This window comes from Brachycentrus maculatus, unplaced genomic scaffold (genome assembly GCF_059751285.1).
Source record: "Brachycentrus maculatus isolate JH-2025_06_01 unplaced genomic scaffold, ASM5975128v1 h1tg000537l, whole genome shotgun sequence".
NCBI lineage: Eukaryota > Metazoa > Arthropoda > Insecta > Trichoptera > Brachycentridae > Brachycentrus > Brachycentrus maculatus.
In genome coordinates, this window is record NW_028281283.1 from 275,965 (window position 1) to 303,324 (window position 27,360).

General features: G+C 30.9%; 1 protein-coding gene across 1 annotated transcript; it reads left to right on the forward strand.

Annotated features, from left to right (window-relative positions):
- The first annotated feature begins 210 nt into the window (after positions 1 to 210).
- Positions 211 to 26,941, forward strand: LOC148301592 (myrosinase 1-like). The gene is made up of 7 exons (XM_088273043.1): positions 211 to 315; positions 1,048 to 1,145; positions 2,842 to 3,417; positions 4,259 to 4,353; positions 6,985 to 7,284; positions 18,702 to 18,943; positions 26,565 to 26,941. Exons 1-7 carry the CDS (start codon positions 263 to 265, stop codon positions 26,698 to 26,700), a joined length of 1,500 nt encoding a protein of 499 aa, XP_088129169.1. The 5' UTR covers positions 211 to 262; the 3' UTR covers positions 26,701 to 26,941.
- Positions 26,942 to 27,360: the final 419 nt, after the last annotated feature.

The following is a 27,360-nucleotide window of genomic DNA, read 5'->3' on the forward strand; positions in this document are numbered from 1 at the left end:
AGATACTTAAGTTTCCAATATAATATGTAATATTAAATAATATTCACAAATGAAATTAATAGTGTCAATAACTGAGGAGTGCCAACAATATTTATGTTCACCCTATATTTTTCTATGAAATGAATACCACATTTTAAAATTTTAAATGTAATTTATGACACTTCCTTACGAGATAAACTATATGTGTCAGAGAATCCGACAATAATTTATCTGTCCGGATAATATTTGAGTTACACCAGTACACATACATTTAGTGTCCGAAATGGTTATCGGTATTTTTTTTTTAACATGCATTTTAAGTTATTTTACATTAAGGTATGTTGAGGATATTTATATTTTGATATATATATATATATATATATATATATATATATATATATATATATATATATATATATATATATATATATATATATATATATATATATATATATATGTATATGTATACATAAATATATATATATATATATATATATATATATATATATATATATATATATATATATATATATATATATATATATATATATATATATATATATATATATATATATATATATATATATTATTTATTTATTTTTACTCTTTTACCTATTTTTTAATTATCTAGGTTTCCCATATCTTTTGTTACATTTATTTACAATGGAAATTCTTTTGTTATTATTATTTTCAAATTGAAATCTGAATATCAGAAGAATAAGAGCCTATTAGAGATGTGTCTGTCTACTTTGATAGTGTAATGGTTGACAAATAATTGTTCCAAAACAGCACTAGGATATAACACAGTTGAACTTTTTTAATTGTACTTAATTTATTCCAGAAAGATGTTAAAATTTGCATGTTTTTTACATCTATCAAAGATGTTAGATTAAAATTTTGATAGGTGTAAAAAAAAGAAAGGATATTTTTTGTCACACTTTATTTCATCTGATACTTCTTTTATTTAGTATTTTTGTAAGAATAGATTTGAAAATACATTTTTCGTTTATTGTTAAGTGAAGTATGCTCATTTTTGATAAATATAAGTAGATTTGTGTTTCATTTTAGTTGTGGAAATAGAATCAGTCAGTATGCTTTTCCTGAAGATTTTAAATTTGGCATTGCAACATCATCTATTCAGGTTGAAGGAGCTTGGAACCAAAGTGGTAAGTCAAAAATGAGATTAACGGATATGTATTTTTTGGAAGGCTGAAGCTAAACATATTAAAATACATTTTTATTTATATGTCCAATGTTATAGCCATAATAGTACCGAATTTATTAATATAAATCTTTCTTAGCCCATTTTGTTTGCATACAATTTAGTTAAATGTGGGTTCTTCACGATTGACTGATCTATTCAGATTGACTGATTAAGTTATCGCCATCGTTGTTGATAGGATTTGTGATCAAAATTCTCCCCCACCACTGATGTTTTTTTGTATGACAACCTATTATATATTGATATTGATCTTGTCAAATGATTTAATGAAAAATAACCGAAAAGATCTAATTTTTAGCTTGGGATATATTGATCCACTGATGCATTTCTTCTGAATTACCGAAACTTACCTCATCTACTTTGCATGAAAGTCACAGTTATATGGTAGACTGCTACTTATGTAAAATGGGAGGCATTTAACTCTAGGAATTTACAAATGTTTTCAATTTGAAAACTCTCAATTTGTTGTGACATATTTTATGTTGAGTTTTTATTGTCATTTTAGACTTATTATAGTATCCATATAATTAATAATAATTTAACGCGTAATGAAAAAAATATATTGTTTTTAAAACAAGAATTTGTTTATTTTTTTAAACACAGATGGCTTCAATGAGGAAATTATATTTTAAAATATATATTTATAATAAGTACAACCTTATTAATAGATATCACGCAAAAGTGTTTGCGTACATATATCGCTCACTCCTTTCAAGAACGTCATAAATCTAAAAACTTGATTTTTCAGGAGAACGTTTTTAAAGTTTAAAAATATAATACAATGAATTAAAAATAAATACCAAGCAACTTATTGAACTTTTTACTGTGCAACAGATCTTTTTAGGTAAAACCAGAAGCTTTTTTTTCCGTTTGAAAAATAGTAAGTTTATTTAAAAAAATAATTAAATAAAACCTTTTCTTCAAAATGCAAAAACAACACTTTATGCCCTGTTGCGGGTAAATATTAAATTAAAAATATGCCTCTTTTGCTGGGATATTGTACATTTTCTGGGCATTCCGAAAACATGCGCAACTGAAAGTTGACGATTTTTGATTTATGACGTTCTTGAAAGGAGTGAGCGATATGTCCCTTGTGTTTTTGCAGACTTTCCAAATTTGTATTAATTTATATGTTTAGTGATAGGGACATTGAAATTTATTAAATTAATTTACCATAAAATCAGGTCAAAATTTTAAACATTTTCAATAATTTTTGCTTCTTTGTTCATAAAATGTTTTGTTTTGAAAGTTTGGGTCTTACAGGAGGCTTAGAGGTTTTGTATCCGAGAATTGAGGGAAGCAATTAGTGTGTGTTTGCAGTTTCTTTTGTTAATATTTGTATTTTATTTTTATAAACACATTAAAGTATTTGATACCACAGAACGATGAAATTTGTCTTGATTCTGCCATCCATTATTTGATTCATACAAAAGGAAACTCTTATTAAAATGTAATAATGTATATTATAAATGTAATTTAATTAATATAAAACGAAATAACGGTTCTCATTGGGAATATACAAGAAAACAGTTATCTGGTAATTATTGTATGTTTTATTAAAGGTTAATGACTCTTTATAAATGTGTATGTTTTTCAGTACTACATATTTTTATTTAAGGGGATTATTATTTTAATTTTAGATAAAGGTGAAAGTTTGTGGGACCGCTATGTGCATACGAGGCCAGAAATGATAGCAGATCAAAGTAACCACGATACTGCGGCAGATTCTTACCATTTTTACAAAGATGATATAAAACTAGTTCACAACATGGGGTTGGATATATACCGTTTCTCAATTTCTTGGCCGAGAATCCTTCCTTCTGGAATGGATGACAAAATAAGCGAAGATGGTACAGCATATTATAACAATTTGATAGATGAAATTATGAAGTACAATATAACCCCTATGGTTTCCATTTATCACTGGGAACTGCCACAGACGTTCCACGAGTTTGGCGGCTGGACCAATCCTGTAATAGTGAACTATTTTGTGGATTATGCAAGAATTGTCTTCCGCTTATTCGGAGATCGTGTGAAATTTTGGCTGACTATTAATGAGCCTCACCAGACATGTCACTATGCGTACGGTGGAATGGCACTGGCTCCAACATTGAACTCTTCAGGCCTCGGTGAATACCTCTGTGCACATAATCAGCTCCTGGCACACTCCAAGGTTTTCCATTTGTATGATGCAGAGTTTCGACAAACCCAGAAAGGTACTCGTAAATTTGTAATTGGACATTAATCTCTTTCTTTACTCTTTGATCTTTTGAGTGTCACATGACATGTAACATGACAAAATATCTATAGACGTTGTATACATGTTGAAGTAACATCCTTCAACATGTATAGACTATATATGTGTAGAGTAGCATGAAACGACATCTATAGACACCATAGTTCCCACTAGCATATTATTAGTCACAGCGCATGAACATTGCAACTTTCATATCAGGAATATCATAATAAAAAACTACATTCATAAGATTTTATACGATATTACATCAAATAAAATATGTGTAGTGTATTCCATAGCGCTAAGGTCCGCCTCCGTGGTCAGCACGTTCAGTTACTGTTCTGAAGGTTCCGGGTTCGATTCCTAGGGAGGTGTCAAATAAATATAAGTGATTTTTTCAGTAAAATATTTATTCAGAATTACCCTGGCTGGTACCTGAAGCGGATGGCTGATCACTTTCCTTCATGTGTTAACGATTTTAAAAAAACACTGCGTTTATATGATGGAGTGCCCTATGCACCATTGGGGTGCGGATAAGGATTTGAAGGAAGAATGTTCTAAAAGAGAATTGGATTCCTTAGACAATCTTGGTTTAGGGTGGGAAATTTTCGAAATGATATTAAGAAGTATTGCACTGTTCTGATCTGTGAATACTAGAATGTCATGTCGCTCCTCTTATTTTATAGCACGTCAAATGTAATAGAGAGTAAATGGATACATTTATTTCTAAATAGCTTGGGACGATATTTTCATTTGTAAATTTGAATACGACCAGCGAGGAAATTTGTTCGTACCAACCAAACATTGCAGTGTTTTTATAGGAATGATTGGGATAACAATGGATACATTTTATGGAGAACCGCGAACTAATTCTTCACAAGATATGGATGCAGCTGAAATGTACATGCAAATGCACGTAAGAAAAAAAACTTTATAGCCTGATGGTTGCCAGAGACGAGATATCTCGGCAAATGGCGGAGTGCCCGTATGGCCAGAGACGAGATATCTCGTCAGTACTTTTGATGACGTATTACTCCGCAGTTTTAACTCATATTGACAATCTGTCAAAAACGGAACATACATTGCCATCAGTTGAAGTTGTCACAAAATATTTTATAAAGTTTTTAAATACTTTTAAGTGATTTATCGGTATCACTTTCAGCTGACAGTTGACAGATGTCATTAGGGCTACCACTCAAACCACTTGAAATATTGATTATTTTAATCGATTGTTTTGAACGCCAGGGGTTTTTATTTTGCTCAATTTTTTTGTGTTTTTCTTATTATTTTAAAATATTCCATTGATAAATAATAGTTGTGTGTTAATATTAAATTTAATAAAAACTTGCGTGTGCGACTTAGTGTGACAACCCTGAAAATTTGAAACTGGTTTAACTTCAAGAATAAAACTCTAACAATCGATGCGGGATATAATATTTGGTAAGTAAATTATAATTCAATAAAAACAACAAAAAAAAATCTTTAGACAACTTTTTTTTTTTTAAAAAATACTTGGCCTGTTGAGCACTGCGGCGTAATTTATTTGCGGCTATGAAAAGGTTAGACACACGCTCACGCACACGTATATTTTAAATCTCAAATACGTATCTCTCTGCAACCGATTGCGCAAAGCTTTGTGTATTATGCTAACATTATTACCTTATATATTATATATTTCACAATACATATTATCAATCTACTTCCGTCGGAAATTGCGGTTTTACTTTCATCGATCTTTATTTGTGGCGCGAGAAAAACAAAACATGAGTCGAGTCTTAACGACTTTGCGTTATTATTTGTAGTCTTTGTCATTTTATCAACACAAACACCTCATTTTTTGAAAATTTAGAATGATGTCGTATTAGTAAACATGCACATGAAAACATTCACTAAAAAATATGTTTTTAAGATTATTTCTAATTCTTAACGTAAGAATAATAAGTGTGAGTAAAAAAAAAACAAATTATTCCACAGTCATTTAAGAATATATTGCGTCTTTAAATTTGGTAAAAAACAATTTTTTTACAAATTGCAGACTTAATTCAAAACGAAATTTATCCCGTATGTAATAAGTTTCATTAGTGGCGCAACTATTCCGGCATTATACATCGAATTATAACCTTATTAATTATGTTATATATATACACCAAGAAAAATGCAGCTATGTTCATGTTTTAAAAATCATTTGATTCCAAAGAAGGTTAAAACAATTGTTTTCAGTCTAATATGTATTTAATATTACCCTGGATTGGCACCTGAACCGCTGGATTGATTCCCTTGCCATCATGTTATTAACGATCAAGATAACACTCCGTCGATGCGCTGCAGGGTCCTATGCAACATTGGGTACTGATAAGAGTTAAAAGAAAAAAAAATAGCAAAAAATATCGAACACAATATTACGAGTATTACATAAACTGGAGTGCAAATTTATGTAAAAAAATTATTCATCTCTCTACAACCATTGACGATTTGGATTTACGATTGTCTTATCTTTACCTCCAATATCTTCTTTTAGGTTTTTATTTTATTTATATTTTAGGATAGAAAATATTTTTAGGTAACATTATGAGGCTATAATCTTCTAGAAGCCTTTTTATGTACTATCTTATTCTTTATAATTTATTTGACTAATTTAATACATATCGCTCACTCCTTTCAAGAACGTCATAAATCAAAATACTTGATTTTTCAGGAGAACGTTTTTAAAGTTTAAAAATATAATACAATGTATTAGAAAAAATATCAAGCCACTTATTGAACTTTTTACTGCGCAACAGATCTTTTTAGGTAAAACCTGAAGGTTTGTTCTCCATTTGAAAAATATTTAGTATATTTAAAAAAAATAATTAAACAATATCTTTTCTTCAAAATTCAAAAACAACACTTTCTGCCTTGTAGCGGGTAAATATTAAGTTAAAAATATGCCACTTTTGCTGGGATATAGTACATTTTCTGGGCATTCCGAAAACATGCACAACTGAAAATCGTCGATTTTTGATTTATGACGTTCTTGAAAGGAGTGAGCGATATTTTATCACAAATTTCAAAGAAAATGACGAAGTTTGAAGAGCCGTTAATTTCATAAAATTAACCCAATTATTCGTCACATTTGACGCTGTAAATCATGTTTAAAATGGACAAATATCTTTGTAATATAGATTTGTAATAATTTAACACATGTATAGCTGCCTTTACATAGAAAATAACATTAGTAATTGCTTTTATCCTGTTCGCCTCCGTAGTGTAATGCCCAGCAAGCTCGGCTACCGTTCTGGAGGTCTCGGGTTCGGTTCCTTGGGGGGGGGGGGGGGGGTCAAATAAATACAAGTGATTTTTTCTCTTTAATATTTATTCAATTTTACCTTGGACTGGTACCTGAAGCGGAGAGCTGATCACCTCTCCTTCGTGTGTTAACGATCAAGATAACCATTGGGCACTGTGCACCATTGGGGTGCGGATAAGGGTTTGAAGATGAAGAAAGAAGAATTCCTTATTTTATCAACCAATTTGATCGCTTGATAAAGTTGTGTTTTTATATGCTCAGTTAGGGTTGTATAGCCACCCGATATTCTCCAAGTCCGGGGACTACCCCTCTGTAGTGAGGGAAGCTGTCGACAGGGCTAGTTCATCACAGGGGCTGTCCCGCTCCCGCCTGCCGCGCTTCACGCCCGAGGAGGTCCTCTCCATCAAAGGCACCTCGGACTTCTTCGGCCTTAACCACTATACCACCGTCCTCGTTCAGGGCTCGGCCGGCCGGGGGGCCACTAGGTCCCTGCCCCTCGACACGGGGGCTTATGAATACATCGACCCCACATGGAAAACTACTACGGCGTCTTGGCAATGGGTGAGTTGTAATGAAATTAAATATTTCAGGTTAGATTCTGCACGGCTTTATAATTTTATTAATGCGGATTGTTCCTTGAGGCAAATACGTTCAATAACACTAACGCACATAATATGTGACAATATCGTGTGACTACATGTTTTGTAAATTGTTAAACTCGTACATTAATTCGTCGGAATTACTGAAACGTATAAGTTTTAGAGTTCCCGGTAGGATCACTAGGACAACTGTTTTTTTTTTAACGAATAACGTCCCGGAACTCACTTCATGAGCTTTTTACTAAAAAAATATATGCAAATTTCATTTAAATATTCATTACAATACCATATTTTAGCATTCTGACGAATTATATAAATAAAGATTGTAGTTACGTAAACGCAATCGTTTTAATTGGTTTTGATAATTGAAAAAAAAAACTATCTGTGAAAAAAGTTGCCAGCACGCCGTTTCACTGTGTTACTTGGTAAAAAAGCCCTGAATAAATCTATAGTTAAATGGGTTGTAATGCAGGTATATTGCAATAAGTGTTCAATAACAAAATAAAACAAGGACTTTTTTCCATAGTTTCAAAAAAATAATAAAAAAGTAAATTATTCCGTAACCTAGATGGAAATGTCATTAAAAATCTTATTCTAATCACTATAACACACATATTTTTTTACATTCAAGAATGTTTCAAGTTCAATTAAGTTTCTGATTTTATTGTAGGTAATTACAGTTAACATTGTAAATTTAATATGCATTAAACGTCTTAATGTAGGTACGGCACAGAAATTAACCTGCTTTATTACAGAAAATAATATATCGGAAATATCGCTTGCAATAAATAATAATTCGAGTCCTCGCAGTTTAATTTCATACCTTTCATTTTCATGAAAAAAAACAGAGCAATAGTTGGCACATGTAATTTAAAATTAGATTGTTGCAACATAATTAGAATTCCGATTTGAGTACATACTGAAACTTGTCAGTGAACTTGTAATTCTGTAAACGTGCAATTCTAAAGGTTGTGATATCGCTCACTCCTTTCAACAACGTCATAAATCAAAAATGGTCAATTTTCAGTTTTGCATGTTTTCGGAATGCCCAGAAAATGAACTATATCCCAGCAAAAGCGGCATATTTTAAACTTAATATTTACCCGCTACAGGGCAGAAAGTGTTGTGTTTGCATTTTGAAGAAAAAGTATTGTTTAATTTTTTTTTAAATATAGGTACTAAATATTTTTCAAATGGAAAAAAAACCTTCAGGTTTTACCTAAAAATATATGTTGTACAGTAAAAATAGTGTTGTACAGTTGTGCCGAACGCATAATGAATCATACAGATCGCGAGTTACCCCTTAAAGTTTAGATTTCAACCGTTCAACTCGGAATGTGCCCGGTCGCGCTTAGGGCTGCACGCGTTTTCGCGCTCATTTTTTAAAAGAATGTATATAAGATTTTTTTTACAAAAACCCTTTTCTTTTCAAAACCATATATTTATTTCGAAGATAAACTTATTTTTCAATACAAAAACGGTATTTAAATCAATTACGTCAAATGTTACCTGGGTTTAGAGAAATTTGAAAGTTGCAATTTAACGAATACTGGGACTTAACAGTTATGTGGTACACCTGCCAATCGATAATTATGGTAAATGCAGAATGTGGCTCGAGCTCTAAGATCACCTCGCGAGTGTATTATACCGATAGTGGTAATATAGACCAGCGCCGAGTCGCCTTGGCGGAGCAGCGACCCACAGCGGAAGAGAGCAGCGCGAAGGACAGCGGAACTGGACCATGCAGCCAGTTCGCTCCTAATATCGCTCGTTACACTATTAGTTCATTATTGGACATTGCCAAAATTAGTTAAACCTCAATGTCTTTGCACTCTTCTCGCGGTTCAAGGATTACACACTTAACGCGTGACGCTGAAAATGGAGCGTTCCAAATTGCCTGCGAACGTAATGTGTAATTACGCTTTTTACCACCGAACGAGTGAAGGAAGAGCTCTAAAATAAATTTATGAGGCAAATATAGTTGGAGACAGACCTAGGAAGACTTGGGATGATCGAGCATTTCAAATACTTGGGCAGGTCACGTCAGAAGTCAGTATAATCGGCGGGTATGTATGAGGAGATGCATGAATATGGAAGAGGCGAAGATTGACTGCGAACACAGACCAAGACAGTTTGTTCTGTCGTTAAATTTTCTCTGCATACCCCTGCGGGGAATCGGCATGATAGTCAGTAGTTAGCTAGTTTACGAAAGAACTATATCGCTCTTCCAGAGCCACATGTTACTATGATTTTATAAATTCTAAAACAGAGCTTTTAGAGTTTTTAGGATTCAGAATATGGTGAGCGTGACTTTGTTGTTGCGGGATCGATGGCATGGAAGGCTCTTTCACCAGCAGGTATATACATTTGTTTGCTAAAGCATTTCCATAATTATTTTCCCCGATTTAATAACGGTGAAGCGCCCTTAAGGTAGTAGGTACATATTTAACGAAAATGGCATTACATAAAATAAATTATCCAAAATAATTAATTATTAAATATGTTCTCTCTCTTATTATATGTTCTGAAAAGTGTCTGGGCTGACACTTTTTAGACATGGGTAAATTTTCGATCTAGTAATTTAATTAGCATAATTCAGTATGTCAAAATATTTGTGTATAAATCTCCATAATCCACGAAAGATTGAAAATAATATTTTAATACATTTCTCAACAAGACAAACGATTTTTTTCTGAAGAGAATATAGAAAGTCTGGACATTTACATGACTTATAACGTATCATTAGTTGGTTTAAGCGATCATTTTCTTCTCTCAGGCTAGGGGAAGATGTTTTCGGTATAACGATAAACCTATACGAATATTAATTGTCATACAATAATCAATTTCAAAATTATTCTAAGAAGAATCACGTAAAATGTGTAACAATGACTTTATATTTCATACTAGCAGTGTACGAGGGTGTGTATGCAACAGTAGCTATCTCTACAATGTATGAATTTTTATGTTTGTATGTATGACTTTATGCAATTTAAATACCGTATGGAATTCATTAATATTTATAATTTAACATATAAAGATCTAACTATTGTATGAATTATTATCCAAATATTGTTTTTTTCTCCGTAAACTCAATCAAGATTTTTATAATCTCATGTATCGATGCTAAAATTATTTTGTCTTTTATTTAAACGTTTATAACACGTGGGAGTCAAAGCAAAAGTGGACTATCCCACATGTAATCTAAGACTGACCATGTATGAATGTATGAATTTAAAAAAAATTAGTTTAATGGATTTTGCTTGAAATCAAGTTTCATCCGTTTTTTCATTGAAAGTGTATAATATTTTGCATTGATTGTAGACTATTTAGTTTTGGACCATATTTGTAACAATTTATGTAAGAACAAGTTCAATATATAAATCATATTTGCCCTGATTACATTATTTGAGTTACGGTTTTACAGTTTTAATATTGCTGGTTTCTCAGCTTCGCATTCGCATTCGTATATTCATTTTATTGCTAACTCAATAAAATGATTATACGAATGCGAATGAAGCCTTGTCATCATTTAAGGAACGAAGTGTTAAAAAAATAAGTATATTTAAATACGAGTGTACAGATGCTTATATAGTATGTACATACAAGATATTATGTTTGCCTGTTCTCGACTATTTCTAGCGAAACATAATATAAGCTTTGTAATTTTATTTCTTTGTTCAAAGTTTATGATTCTGAACAAGTAAAGATTCGACCTTAATTATCATTTTTGTGATAAGAATTATCTTAGATTTTTCCTGTGATAAAATATTTTATTCCTTACAAGTAATCTAGTCGGTCGGTATGCGTTTCTTCAGTTTCCCACTATTTCCTGTTCCGTATTGAATTCAGTAAAAAAATCTCCCTTGAAATTTTATTGTAAAAACAGTATTTAATGCGGAAATCCCTTGTCCAACAATTCATTCGTAAGTTGCCATTCTGCAAAGTTTTCGATTTTCTGGTTTTTAATCAATGTACATATCGCTCACTCCTTTCAAGAACGTCATAAATCAAAATACTTGATTTTTCAGGAGAACGTTTTTACAGATAAAAAATATAATACAATGTATTAAAAATTAATATTAAGCCACTTACTGAACTTTTTTCTGTGAAACAGATCTTTTCAGTAAAACCAGAAAGTTTTTTCTCCATTTGAAAAATATTTAGTATATTTAAAAAATTAATTAAACAATACCTTTTTTTCAAAATGCAAAAACAACATTTTATGTCCTGTAGCGGGTAAATATTAAGTTAAAAATATGCCTCTTTTGCTGGGATATAAAGGGTCCGCCAAATAACTTTTTTTTTTCAAAAACAGGGCGCAAAACATCGAGTGTAGCTTCGGCTGTGTGGCACGTAGCGCCGTCCTGTTGAAACCAAATGTTGCCAATATCCTCCTCTTCAATTTTTGTGAACAAAAATCCGTTCAACATGGCCCGATAACGATCGCCATTGACTGTAACGGCCACTCCTTGCTCATTTTCAAAGAAAAATGGCCCAATTATGCCTCTGGACCAAAATCCGCACCAAACAGTGACTCGTTTTGGGTGTACCGGCTTTTCAATGTATGCGTGCGGGTTTTCTGTGCCCCAAATACGACAATTTTGCTTGTTTACATACCCGCCAAGATCAAAATGAGCTTCATCCGAAAAGATGATTTTTTTGGCAAAATCGGCATCTTCTGTAAGTCGATCGCAGGCCCACTCAGCGAAGCGAAAACGCATTGGATGGTCAGTTGGCTTCAACTCCTGAACCAATTGGACTTTGTATGGCGTCATACCAAGGTCTTTATGCAAAATTCGTCTCAATGATGTCTCCGAAATGTTCAATTGTTGAGAACGACGGTGAATTGATGTTGATGGCGCTTCACGCACACTTTCTGCCACAACATCGATATTCTCGGGTGTACGCACTGTTTTTGGCTTTTCACGCTTTGGTTTATCGATGAGGATGCCAGTTTCTTTCACTTTTTTCACAAGATAACGAACATACGGAGCTGACGGTGCTTCTCTTCTTCCAAAAACCGTACGCAATTTTCGCACACATTCTGCAACATTACCATGATTTTCAAAGTAATGTCGCAATATTTCCCAGCGTTGTTCAAGCGTATACACAACCATATTCGCTCAGCGGAAGGATAAAACTAATTATCTGTCAAATCAGACATGAGCTAAGTGTTACCATTCACGAAATAAGCAGTAGTTGAAAAAAAAAACTTTAGATGGCGGACCCTATAGTACATTTTCTGGGCATTTCGAAAACATGCACAACTGAAAATTGACGATTTTTGATTTATGACGTTCTTGAAAGGAGTGAGCGATATGCGATCATAAATAATTTACAAATATTTCGCATAAATGAATATGTGCTCACTGAAAGAATTCGTCCATAATAGGGTATTTTTATTTTTAAATTAGCAAATAAATTAATATTTAAAAATAATCAATACCAGATAAGAATGCCAAAGCAAACACAAAGAAAACTTTGTGTAGTATGCAGGCATGTAAATGTGTTAGTAGAATCGCATCGCTGATTGACCATAGCAACGGTATCTGTTAGCATTTACTAGTATTTGACTCTAAGTAATTGCATGTTTGAAGAAAAATGTGGTGACCACGTCTGAAGCTACGAAATTGGGATAACGAAGGCCTTTGAGTGGGCAAACTAAGGAAATCATACTAAACGTTTGTATTTATACATTCATAATAACGTAAAGCGTTGACAGAGGTGATTAATATTTCCGTCAAAAATGGTCAAAGAATTTTTTTTATCAGTCACCAGCGTGGAGATATTTTTTTTCATTCTACATGCAGTGGTGTATTGAGATTTTGAAATATCAGAAAAAAAGACACTCGTAGTTTTTTGTCGATAAAAGCCCAACTGTTTAGAAACTAATGGCGATCCTGTTTCTTATGTATGTACAAATTATAATTGCAAATATTATTCATGATATAAAAAACGAACCCAATCGATATCTATTAGATCCGGTGCAGTGTGGCTACAATTACCATAAAATTAATACCATAAGATTTTCAATTCGAGGACGAAAATAATAACTATTTGCGATTCCAGTGCAATGTTTATATTTTAATTGACTTTTGAACATGCACTCGTCATTAACAAGTAAATATCTTAAAAATTAAACCTCGATGAAATCATAGGTTAAAAATAACCTTGTGCACAATTCAACTAAACTGTTCATTGGTGAGGTTGGTAACCTACATTAATACAAATTCAATTGTTTTTTTTTATTTCAGAATGTCTCGATAATTTTAGGGCTACATTGAATTTCAAGACCATATTTCAAATTAATGTTCGGCTGTTTATATTGCAAGTTACACATGTTACATTTTAGTGATAGCATTTTAATTTTACATACATTTATTTTGGTTCGATAGGAATGGTTTTCGATGGTAAAATTATAGTTATAAACTTTAATTGCAAACGAATGATTATGTTTATTGAAATACATTTGCATAAAAAATAAATAGATATAAAATGTTGTAAAAAGTTTGTTGACTGTTTCCAATAAAAAAATAATATGATAATGAAAACTGGATGGTTGTCATTTGATTAATGTCAAGGTAAGAAACAAAATCCTATAATAAAATGGACTTAATTGTAATGAAACTGAATATTTTTCCCCACTTTTTTTGTTGGTTTATGTTTACATATATTGTAGTATATTATGATTAAGGAAACTATTTTAATTACAAAAAATAAATGTACTTAATAATTTGTATTTAAATCGACATATTAAAGAAAAAATATATGATTTCATTACTTGATTCAGCAGTCACTTTGTGGAAATACATATTAATGAAAATATTTTTTCTTTTGTTTTTTTTTTTATAGGAATAACCCGCAAAGTCTCTATTTTAGAGGCTTGTCTGCAGGTAGGATGGTGAAGATAGGGAAGGTAAATGTGAAAAATACATCTTAAACACCCAGACCAATTGAAAATGAATATATCTTGAATTCGAACCCGCGATGCTTGTTTCGCAGTCGAGCGTCTACCCAACTACGCTACAGCGCCTGTCAATAATACTATTTCTTTTAATCCGTTGTGACACGGGTGATAATGATGTTGAATGCATCAAAACAATAGTCAACGTCACAATAGATTTTAAGAAAAAGTGGTTTTAATCAAGTAAAATTTTAATGAATAACAATAAATATATGATTGATGCTATATTTCATCCTCGTATTACTTTTAAAAAAATCTGTCAGAGTCTCCTCAATTTTTGGGATTTGCTGTGTTAATTGTTTTATACTTTTAAGTAATGTAATGAAATAAATAAATAATTTAGAGATATTTTTCATTTAAAATGATAATAATAACTATTATCACCGATCTACATACAAAAACAATTTATAAAAAAAGTGTGTTAGCAATAACATATTGAGTAAGTTTATAATTTAACAGTATCACATACTGGATGATGACACTTTCACATGTGCTACATCATTCTTTGGAATTTATAAATTGTTGTAAATAATTCTACCAGTGATGTCGCGTTTAAAAAATCAAATGTGTTCAAATTAAAATACATTTTTTTGTTCTCTAAGTAGCGAAAATTATAAGAATATGTGAAAAAAATTCTAATTGTATACTGTGATTATATTAATTATATAATTTAAATTTTAAAGTCCCTGTCACTGTCAATCTAAATAAACACAAATTCTCACGAACTAATTTCAAACAGCTGTACAATGAATACAAATGTTGACTTGTATCAGAACTTTGTTTTTAGTTGGTTGAAAGTTATTGCTTCTTTGTAAGTTATACAATAAGCCCGCCAATGTTCATTTATTCTGTTCAAGAAGTCTGATAAATAAATAAACAAAATAATTCGTAATAAAATTGAACATCAACCGCACGAATAAAAAGCCATCGACCTAGATGCAATCATTTTTAACAAAAGTAAAGCCTTGAAAATTGACAAACTTTCGTGAACATGGTACTTCTAAAATTGTCTTTTATAATTTGGCGCGCGAAAACAGGTCCAAATAAATTATTGTACTCGTATTGATTCTCTTTGTAGTAAAGTTTGTGTTAGTTGCTGACTACGATTACATTTTTTAATTTATTATTCAAATTGCCTTGTCAGCGTAACAAAGGTTTTTTTCTCTCCTTTAAATAAGTATACGTAACATTTTTCGTTAATAATAAAAAGTATTCATTGGCGTAGTAGAATAATTGGTATATTAGTTTAAAATGTCGAATTATATAATACTGCTTTATATTGAACACACCGTATTTTAATTTTATTTATTTGATTAAATAAGTTACAATATTTTTTGATTGATGGCGCAAGTCTTAAAAAAAACATACAATATTTTTTTTTAAGTTTCTATTTATCTTCTACTAAATACATAAATATCTTGATAGATAAAAAATAAAACTACGAACTTAATTTTTAACTTAAGTAAGAACTTAAATAACTTTCCCCATTTATGTATATATTTGCAAAAAAAATCTATTGGAGGAATATTGTGATTAGTTACTTAAGAGGTGGGTGGGGTGGAGTGGAATGGAGGAAGGAAAGAGAAGAGCGAAAGGGAGAAGTATTGGAAGGGGTGGAAATATGATAAGGGGGGAACAAAGATGATGAAAAATCAAATACAGAAACATTGTCCTTATCTACAAACTTAAATACCTGCATGTATTATTACTTTCTTGCTTTATATTGAATAATTGATAATGATTAATTAGAAAAAAGACTAGAGCGCTCTTCACCCCCTTGTAACCTACCTTCATCCAGTTAAAATCAACATATTCTTTAGTAATGGGAAGGTCTTGCAGGAAACACACCTAAACGAGAACAGCGGGATAATAAACTGTGTGCCCGGGTTAAGCTGATGTCTTATGGTGTTCTTAAAATAAAATATTTTGCTCTTTATTGTCCACATTATTCAATACAACATAATTCATTTGCCACACTTATCATGAGGAATAGTCATTTTGCCACTCAATCAACAGAAAATAGTCCTCTTGTCAGAGTAATCTGCTGAAAATACATCTCTCGTCACACTCTTCATTAGGAGATAGTCCACTTGCAACACTGACTAAAAGAAAATAGTCCTCTTGTCAGACTAATAAACAGAAAATATACCTTTTGTCTCACTCTTCAATAGGAGATAGTCCACTTGCCACAACGATAAAAATAAAATAGTCCTCTTGTCAGACTAATAAACAGAAAATATACCTTTTGTCTCACTCTTCAATAGGAGATAGTCCACTTGCCACATTGATTAAAAGAAAATAGTCCTCTTGTCAGACTGTTCTGTTGAAAATGTATCTCTCGTCACACTCTTCGATAGAAGATAGTCCACTTGCCACACTGATCAAAAGAAAATAGTCTTCTTGTCAGACTGATCTGTAGAAAATATATCTCTCGTCACACTCTAAGATAGTCCACTTGCCACACTGATCAAAAGAAAATAGTCCTCTTGTCAGACTGATCTGCAGAAAATATATAACTCTTGTCACACTCTTCCATAGAAGATAGTCCTCTTGCCACACTAATCAACAGAAAACAGTAGGTATTCTTGTCAGACCGATCTGTAGAATATATATTTCTTGTCATACTTTTCAATATAGTCCACTTGCCACACCACTCAAAAGAAAAAATTAATTTACGAAAACAAATCTCACTAACGTTTGACGAATAGAAAGTCATCCTACTTATGCACACAAACATTTGATATATGAAAAAATATAAGTGTTCTGAGAAATTTTGTTTCGCAATATCTAGAACCAGTAATAAGGCGAAGATTAAATAAAAATAAAAATAATCTTAAGTTCACAATAAAGCGGTGATGCAACATGTGGCTACTATTGCAACTCTACTGGTATGTTATTACCGCACAATAATTATCTTCTCCAATGTAACTCCCGCTTCTGGGTTATCAGTCACGAGTCACTAACCACTGACTTGTCTAGGATATTATTTTTTATGTTGATTATAGGTGCCTTAATTTAAACGAAAAAAATGAGGTGTCAATACCGGGTCAATGTCATGTTATATAATGCTTTTATAATGTTTATTTATACTGTGTAATTAGTCATAAGCACGCTCTTTTTGATTAATATATATTTTTCTACAACTTTTCTCTAAGCAATTGCATGAACAAGCAATCGCAAATAAGAAGTGTACGCTTAAGTCGAAATGAACTTTTACGTTGCTAAAAAAAAATATCCGTTTTGTAGAACTCGTAAACACTCGCGAATTTTATGATGTACACTTATTTTCATATTGTGATTTGTATTGACATGAGCATTTGTATTAATATAAGTAATTAGGAATAATCTAGGATTAGAATAATCCAAGTTATCTCGGACTAAAATAAACCCTGTTACGGTTTTTGATGTTGTTTATATAAATTATTTTAAAAAGAGGCTTGTCTGTAGATATGAAAGGCAGATTTGAAAACCTCATAACAAATACTCTTAATTGAAAAGAAATATTTCTTGAATTCATTTTGTAATTAGCGAAAATCCAAAAAAATTATGTCGGTTCCTCTTTCTCCCCTAGACTCAGACTACTCGACTCTCCGAGACCAATTGACGACATAAAAATGTATCTCTCATTATCATTATCATATCATTATCCACGTTTTTATAACCGTCCTTCAAGTAGTTCAACAAAAATGGCAATACATTAATTATTTGATATTATTATTATTATTCAACGAACCTGGGACGCCAGTTTCGCAGTCGAGCGTATACCCGACTACGTTACGGCTTCTGTCGCCCGTTGAAAATAAAAATGATGTATTTAATGGCATTAATGATTGTATAAATATATTTTATATATTAACCATTGTTAACTTTGTGGTGTGATAATATAACTCTATCCTTATCATTCATCGTTCTCTTTGTGTAACGTTACTTCATGACTACCGGTTTCTGAATAACTATTCCATCGTCAGCTCAAATGCGGACTAAAGTTTTTTTTAGTTTATATTTGACTACATTTAGTCTACATTTTAATCAATATTTGTCCCGATGATGGAACGGATATTCCGATGGATAGGATAATAAGTGTATTTAAGTGGTATTACACAAAGTGAACGGTGGATGATACGTTGAGATGCTTAATCAAGTATATTAACACACAATCTGGCGGATTCACGCTCATAATAGAGATAAACATTCCCGAAAAGAAGTGGTAACATTTAACCATACTGTATTGATCGATATAAGATCAAAAGATGCCGCAAAAGTCATACGTAAAAATAACTTACACGTAATTTACGATGAGTCGAGTGAAGAGGTAAAATTACCCTTCCCGCCGAACACCACCACCAGTTGAGTGAAACGGTAATTACTCTTCCCGCAAATGAAATAAAAAAAGCTATTTTAATGGTTGAATTTAGGTGGTTCCCGAGGGGTTTCGTAAGGTATTGAAGTGGATCAAGCGCGAGTATGGAGACGTGCCTGTGGTGGTGACAGAGAACGGCGTGTCGACTCCCTTCTGCCTGCAGGACCATGGCCGCGTGGACTTCTTCAACCGGTACCTGGAGCAACTACTGCTGGCCATGCACGAGGACGGCTGCCACGTCACTACCTACATCGCCTGGTCCCTTCTGGATAGCTTCGAATGGCGATCTGGCTACACGTTAGTATAATTTATTTATTTGGCCTTTAATTAAAAAAAAACTTCATTTTAATTTATATATTACTTGTTAAAAAACACATAAAAATTAATATTGTGCCAATTGTTTCGCCTAGTTGTGGAATTTTTATACGAATGTCAAACATTCGTTTGAAAATGCCATAACTAGGCGAAACAATTGTCAAAATACTAATTTTTATGTGTTTTTTAACAATTAAATACAACTTAGTAGACTCAAAAAATCTGTGTTTGATTTAGCAATTCATACATAAAATAATTTATTTATTTTAAAACATATTACAGTACACCCCCCTATAACGTTGAGATAGGTACCGCGTTATCGCTGGGAACATTATAAGGGGTTGATATTTTAAATGTTTTTTTAAAACATTTTAACCAGCAGAAATAACTGAAATGAGTCATTCAAAATTAAAATACATTTTAAAAACATTAACTCCCTAAAATGTTCCCTCCGATAATACGGTACTTATTTCAAAGTTATAAGGTAAACAAATGTACTAATATTCCCGATGAGTAATTTCCATTACTGATTTTACTATTAAGGTTAACAAGGTACCTACAAAAATGACAAAATTTTATACGAAGTAAATAAGATAGTAAAAAAATAAAAGCAAAGAGTGGATTACAGTAAAAAAAATATTTGAAAACACGGTCATAAAAAAAAAGTAAAAAATAAACAAGACTGAAACACAAATAAGAAAGTAAAAAATATTAAAAAAATAGCAAAACAAACATAGAGCAAAATATAAAATATAAAACAAACAAACGGATTCAGTAAATAGACATAAAAACATAACGGAAGAAGCATGTTTAAAGGAAACAAATAAGAAAATATGATGTAGAAAATAGAAAATATTCTACTAACATCTAATTAATTACTAACATCAGATATATTTCCAAAAAGTATTTTTTCAGTTTATTCATTATGGATCCCTGACTGGGTTCTATTTTAAACACATGGAATATCATTTTATATATTACGCTTTCCGTAAACATCTGTGTTTTTGTTTTAAGTATTCGTATTTGTTATTTTCCAACAGGCAAAAAGTAGAAAATTCAGCCAGTAATTTTCTCCTCTTTACATCTCATCATATTTTTTAAAATCTAACGTGACGCGTGTTTCTATGCATTCTACAACATTTTCAAATAGCGTTTTTAGATACGGATTTTGAAAATGATGTTTTTTTATTTCAAATTTTCAAGTAAAACATACACATTAAGTGACTGCCGAATCAATTATTGAAAAAGATTACCAAATATGGTTATTTGTTTAATTTTACGGATATAAAGAAATATCTACTGAATATCTATGATTTTACTACCTACGGAGGTCAAAATAAATATAAGCGATTTTGACTGAATTTATTTGATATTACTATGGACTGGTACAAGAAGTGTGGGACTAATAGGTAACACTGCGTCGATACGATTCAGTGTCCTATGCAAATTTTTAATACGGGTGAGGGTTTTCGTATTTGAATAAAAGTGTCTCAAATAACACAAGTTTTGGTCATAAAAATATACCTTTAAAAAAATTATTTTATTTTTGTTGCGCCGTCAATATGGATCGTAAACCTTTGTGCACCGTACCGACATGACGACGTTAAAGCCCTGTACGTGGTGACGCAGACTTATGTATTTTATGGATATATCCACATACTCGTAAATACAATACAATAATTATTTATGAGTTCACTTTTGCAACTTATCGTTTCCTAGATGAATTATATATTTTTTGTATATATTTATGTTAATTGAGTGTAAATTATTGAAATTATTTATTACTTCAATGCAAGCAAGTAAAATGTTGGATTACATAAATACAGTTATGGATAATTGGCATAATGAGTATTCTTTTTTATTAATTGTTGATTAAGTGATGTTTTAATTCGTGACATGTGATCTGTTGGGTTTAGGTGGATGGAAAGCTACCTCAAGGCGACTCCTACATACTTAATAAGGCTGGTTGTTATACAGTACTTAATTTACTGCTTAATTGCGAATAACATAATGTATGAATTACAAATCACCACATCACGGGATACGTTATTTTATTTGCACCTGTTTCAACCATTAGTAATCGAATGTAAATCAATTAATTTACTTCGTTATGTGAGTTATCTGTTTCATTGACATTAACTTACATTGTACGGTCTATTATATAGTTATGCAGTAGGTAGGTCCGCCTCCATAGTGTAACGGTTAGCACGCTTGTCTACCGTACTGGAGGTCCCGGGTTCGATTCCCAGGGGGAGAGTCAAATAAATATATGTGATTTTCACTCAAATATTTATTTAATATTACCCTGGACTGGGACCTGAAGCGAAGGGCTGATCACATTTTCTTCATGTGTTAATGATCAAGATGACACTGCGTTTATATGATGCAGTTCCCTATGCACCATTGGTGCGGATAAGGGTTAGATGAAGAGAAGGAAGTAGGTATATTTTATCATTATCATTGTAGAACCCACTGTCCGCCTACGTAATGTAGTGGTAAGCTCATTTGGCTACTATACTAGAGGTCCTGGGTTCGATACCCTGGGAGGTCAAAAGAAATGCGTGTTTTATCAAAGCAATATTTATTTAATATTACCCTGGACTGAAGCGTAGGAGGATCACCTTGCCTTCATGTAAGTAACGATTTAAAAAATAATTTCGTAGGTACTTTGTTATCTATTTATTTTGTTAAAATGTATGAACTCACAAAACATAATTTATAAATAATAAAAACATGTTAATGTTCGTTTGTTAAAAATTTTACATATTCTAAAGTTATTTGTTAGTGATTGGTATGAATTTTCAATACAACGCTCATTCGAATAGGCACGTGTTTTTGTATATAATATAATATGTGACCGTTTAAAACCTTAAATAAGAGCTTTTTTGACCGTAATGGCAGCGACATCTGTTGAAAATAACAGCAACAAACGCAAAACTAAACATTGCTCATGGCGGACAGCATGCTTCTTGACAGCAGCTGTCACTTAGCATTGTCGATTACATTATTGTTTTTTAACATCTTCATTGCTTCACAAGTATTGTGAAATTATGCATATTAGAAATGTGTCCTTTAATTTTTTTCTTTTAACCAGAATAAGTTACAGAAACGCGTTGGTCGTGAAATAAATCATATCCCTTTATGTATTTATCCCTCGTAGATTGATGAATTTAGAATTTTGACTAACGGTAAAAAGGTTACTCAACACTGACAAAGATATTAATTATTTAGTTGTATAAGTATGTATATTCAGATAAATCATTAAATATTCATAGTTAAAATGACGTACATAAGTATTATGTACGTAACGTAAACTACGTATTAAAAACAACTGTTTACATTAGGCATTTACGTTATAACTTTACATATAACTTATGTAGGCAAGGAATTGATGTATATATGCATATACTCGTAGGTCGATTGGCATGATTGCCTAAGAATGGTTCAGATAATTTTTGATGAATAAGAGTTATCAAAACTATACATTAGGGTCATGAGGTCATTTTACTAGTTACATATTATTATTGTGTTTTTTAATGTTTATTTATCTGGGTATTTTATGTATCTGCGGGAAAATGTTGTGTGAAAAATGGGTATTTATTTATTTTTCAAAACATATTAAATACATAAGTCTTTTATATATATATATATATATATATATATATATGTATATATATATATATATATATATATATATATATATATATATATATATATATATATATATATATATATATATATATATATATATATATATATATATATATATATATATATATATATATATATATAATATTCCCGATGAGTAATTTCAATTTCTCATTTTGGGACATGGGATTCAGGTTAACAAGACTGGAACACAAATAATAAATTTACTTTTAAAAAATAACCAAAAGTAATACATGGCAAAATATAAAAAAACATTAAACAGGTATAATAAATAGGCATAAGAAGCATGTTTAAAATAAATAAATGAGAAAAACATAAGGTAAGAGGCATATTTAAAATAAACAAATGAGAAAATATAACAAATGGGGGAATATAAAAAACATAAGGTAAAAACAAAATAAGAAAATATGACTAATCACTACATATATATGTATGTATTATTAAATATTGATAATTTTTCGGATTCGTCAAATGTAAGACGAGTAGACTGGGATGTCTGATGATGTCGATTACGATGATACCCGGTTGCTGGAAAAAACAACATAGTTGTTATTTTATTCTATAATATGCAGTTCCACCAAGAAATGTCAGTACAAAACTTAAATCTGATCTTAAGGATTTAAAAATGTGATAAACCGTCTCTAACCAACAATTATCAATAAGCTTTTAAAGCATTTTTTAACTTCAAACCTTCCTTAGCAAAAAATTTAAATGTTTGTACCATAGTTTTCGTCATACAAGTATTATTTTCATATATTGTAATTTCAGCAAATCCATTTTCCTTCTTGTGAAAAGGATCCAATGATTGTCCAGTTGTGTTATATGTACGTTGAATGAAGACTTCAATATGATGGATGTAAATTGTTAATCTGGATTGATCCACAACTCCAGTGTGGTTGAGAAATCTGGTTTAATAAGAATAACGGCTGTATATATGTAGGTACTACAGAGGCTGACCGATACACTAGGATCATACGTCAAATATAAGATTGTTTTTTTGTAAATCAAAGAATCTCGTTTATTACCTGTGTTAAAAATTACATATTTAGATATAAAATATAATATTGAATTATAGAAACAACGGAATTATTATAACTCTTGTTCGCGTCATTTCGATTCACTTTTAGCGTATGTGCGAACTGCATTATGCATATAGTATAATATATTCACAACATTTTGACTGTCTAAATACTTATTCACAAATCTGCGTTTCTCCACTTTATTAGTTATTTTTACATATTTTATTTATTGATATTTCAACATAGATAAAGAAGAATATGGAAGTTTGGTATTTATACTCTTTAAAAATTCCCAGACTTCAATATTCTTCTACATCTATGTTGAGATATCAAAAACGCACTGTATATCTTTGATCTAAGTTGCTGTTATGCTTTTATGTAATTTTATTTATTTATAAGTTCAAGAAATGATAGAGGTTTTTCTTTTTAAATTGGACGTCATACAAAACAAATTGGACGTTATGTTGTGTTTTATAAAAAGCTAGATTTAATTTTTTATCAAAGTAGCTCATGATTCAAAGTAATATTGAAATCTTGTCTGAAAACTTCAGTTGGTACAAATGGCGCGTACAAACTATGACAGCGCCCCGCGCAGGCTTGCCAACTTGACGACTAACGCACTAACTTGCTAGTCTTAAGAATAAAATATGTGGGCAGGTATTTACATTGACGATATATGAAGTACTAATATGAATTCGAAGTACTTATATTTTTTTTATAAAATACAATATAAAGTCCAATTTGATTTGTTAAACTTCCAATTTAATTTGTAAGTCTTCCAATTTGGTTTGAAAAATGCCAATTTGATTTGTAAGGCGCCAAAAATGGACGCTTCGTTTTAGTATAATTTTAGTAGTTTATGCAAAATTATCATAAATAATATCACCTAATATACGTAATACCTGGAGTGTCACTGTCTGAAAAGTAACGTTAAAGAGCAAACGACACAAAGTTAAATAATAATTTAGAAAACATCTATTTGGTGGTCAAAAAAATATAATTGGTCCTATTGTATAGGCACCTTCTGTGCGTACATTGACATTCAGTCCCATACAACTCGCCCAACATCACTTAACGTGATGATCATTTCCTGCCAAACCGTAAGTCCTTATTGACTGCAGGCAAATTATATCAGTTACTACACACATAATATGTTGTCCCTGGCTAATAAATATGATTGCTTTATTTTTTTTCAAAATGGTTTATTATTTTATAGGGAAAAAACAATTAACGGTTAATATATTAGATGAGCTATTTCTCCTTGTGAAAACACTCATCAGTTTGAAAATTCTCCATGATGATACAGATAGATCTTACGTAGGATTCATTCGTAGAACTATAAAACGTTAGAATTTAAATACCACTCGTATAAATAAAGTACTTATGCGTAAACATATCGAAAAACACTAATGTTTATATTATTTTATTAACAAGTAATTAATTATTTTATTTAAATTATAAATTCAATAATGAAATGTTCGTTACTGTGAATTATTTTTTATTGGTAGAGTATTTCAGAATAAATAATTGTGCAATCTTTAACATTATTTTATGATGCATTATAAATATTTAATGCCAAAATATATTCACAATAGCGCGCTGTAACGGTTAATAAAATCAGTTTATTTTATTTTATTTATTAGTGTACATCAAGTTTCAATTGAAAACTGGTTGATGGGATGAAATAATCTTTATTGCAAGCAATGCCAAGGTTGTAATTAATATACAAAATTAGAAAAAATAAATAAATAAAACACGATACATATTTGCGCATTAAATTTTTGCTTTTATTTTTATTTTTCTCCTGCATATTATTGTGATTACAATATGTTCAATGTTAAAAAGCATGCTAATAAAAGAATCCATGTACATACTGTAAAGTAATTGCATGCCATTATAAAATTAGTTTAATTCATCTTATTTTTCTACTTGTGCTTTTCTAATTCCTAAAGGTCGGCCACCACATATCTTAAATAATCCCACGCCAGGGTAAAGACATCCTAAGCACGTTGAACCTTGGCCCACTCCCTTATTCATATCGTGGAGCCAGGACCTTTTTTCTTCCTGTGCCTCATCTTTATTTCCTATAAAAGTTGGTACCGGTCATGTCTCATGACGAGTCCCTGGAACTCAACTTTTCGTCCCTTGATTGAGGTCAGTAATTGACGAGTTTTCCCCTCTCTACCTAGTACCTCTTTTATCATCGTTAGGTCCGTCCTAGATATACGAAACATCCTGCGATGAAGCCACATTTAGGGCTATTATTTTTGTCACCTTCCTCGAGGGTCCAGGATTCACATTTATGATTTGATGTGGGTTATTTACAAACTCGACAATTACTAAAATTGTGAACAAATAAAAAATGAATATTTTTTGTATTTCAAATATTAAGTGTAGTGTTATAAGCAAATAAATTATTTAATATCATTATTTTTAGATAAGATACTTTGACTCAAGGTCTGCTTTACATACCCTAGAAAAAATAATGTAAATAAAAAAGAATTATAAAACTGATTGTTCGACTGATTATACCATCCCTTTCTGGGTTGTATTTTATTTAACTGTTACTTCTTTATATACATGTATAAATTTTTTCTTCTCATTATTCGTACACCGGTAATATAATTTATTTTATGCACAACAAATGTGGTTTTAACGATTTTGTAAATAATACTGGTTTGGTAAAAAGCAAAGAAAAAAAGTATCGCGTTATGTCATACTTGTCTGCTGTATGTACTACAATATATATCAACTTTGCACACTGTTTTTTTCTATGCAAAGGTTTACCAAAATGATAAAAATTACAAGCATTATAAGTAGAACTTGAATATTTAAATGAAACATACATTCTTAAATTGATACTATACCTGTGTGAGTGTAATCCAACAATTTTTAATATCACGATATTTTTTCAGGGAAAGTTTCGGTTTACACCACGTGGATTTCGGGAGCATTAATAAAACAAGGACCCCAAAACTATCCGCATATAATCTGAAGGATATTGTTAAATCCAGAGTTATTAACTTCGACAAGTATAAAGGAACAACTTAGTTTTATTTATTTTTTTATCTCATGTCATTCAATATGAAATGTTAAAAATACATTTTTTTCTCTTTCATAGAGAAATACTGCTTATCTTTTATAGCTATTATAAATAAATATAATTTGTTAATAAAAAAAAACTTAAAAAAAAAACAAATCAAGTAATTGAAATGAGTATTTTTAAAATTCTGTGAGTTTTTATAGTGGGCCTACGATTTGTTTAAAATGTTATAAATATACCCTTGCCAATAATTAAGATTTTTTTGTTGTTGTAAACATTCCTCATTGAAATCGTAAATTTACATGCATAATATCAACTTTTATAATTATTAATACTATGGAAGGCGCTAACATCAGCCACACTTTGTTTTTTTTTTGAACTGTAGATAATCAAACAAGAATTAAAATAATTAAAAATCGAGAAATTTTAATGCCTTCAAATAAGATACATTTATATAAACGAGCAAGCTATAAATGTAATAATATAAAAATGTGAGTTGACCCAGAAATCTATGTTTGATCGATTTAAAAAAATTTCGCGTCAATAGTGTTTCGTCTTCGAGTAAATATACCGGGCAAATATTTGTAAATACAAATATGCAAAAAACCTTTTTGGATTATAGCAAAGATAGTAATAAACTAAAAACTAACTAGCTGGCCATCACGCCG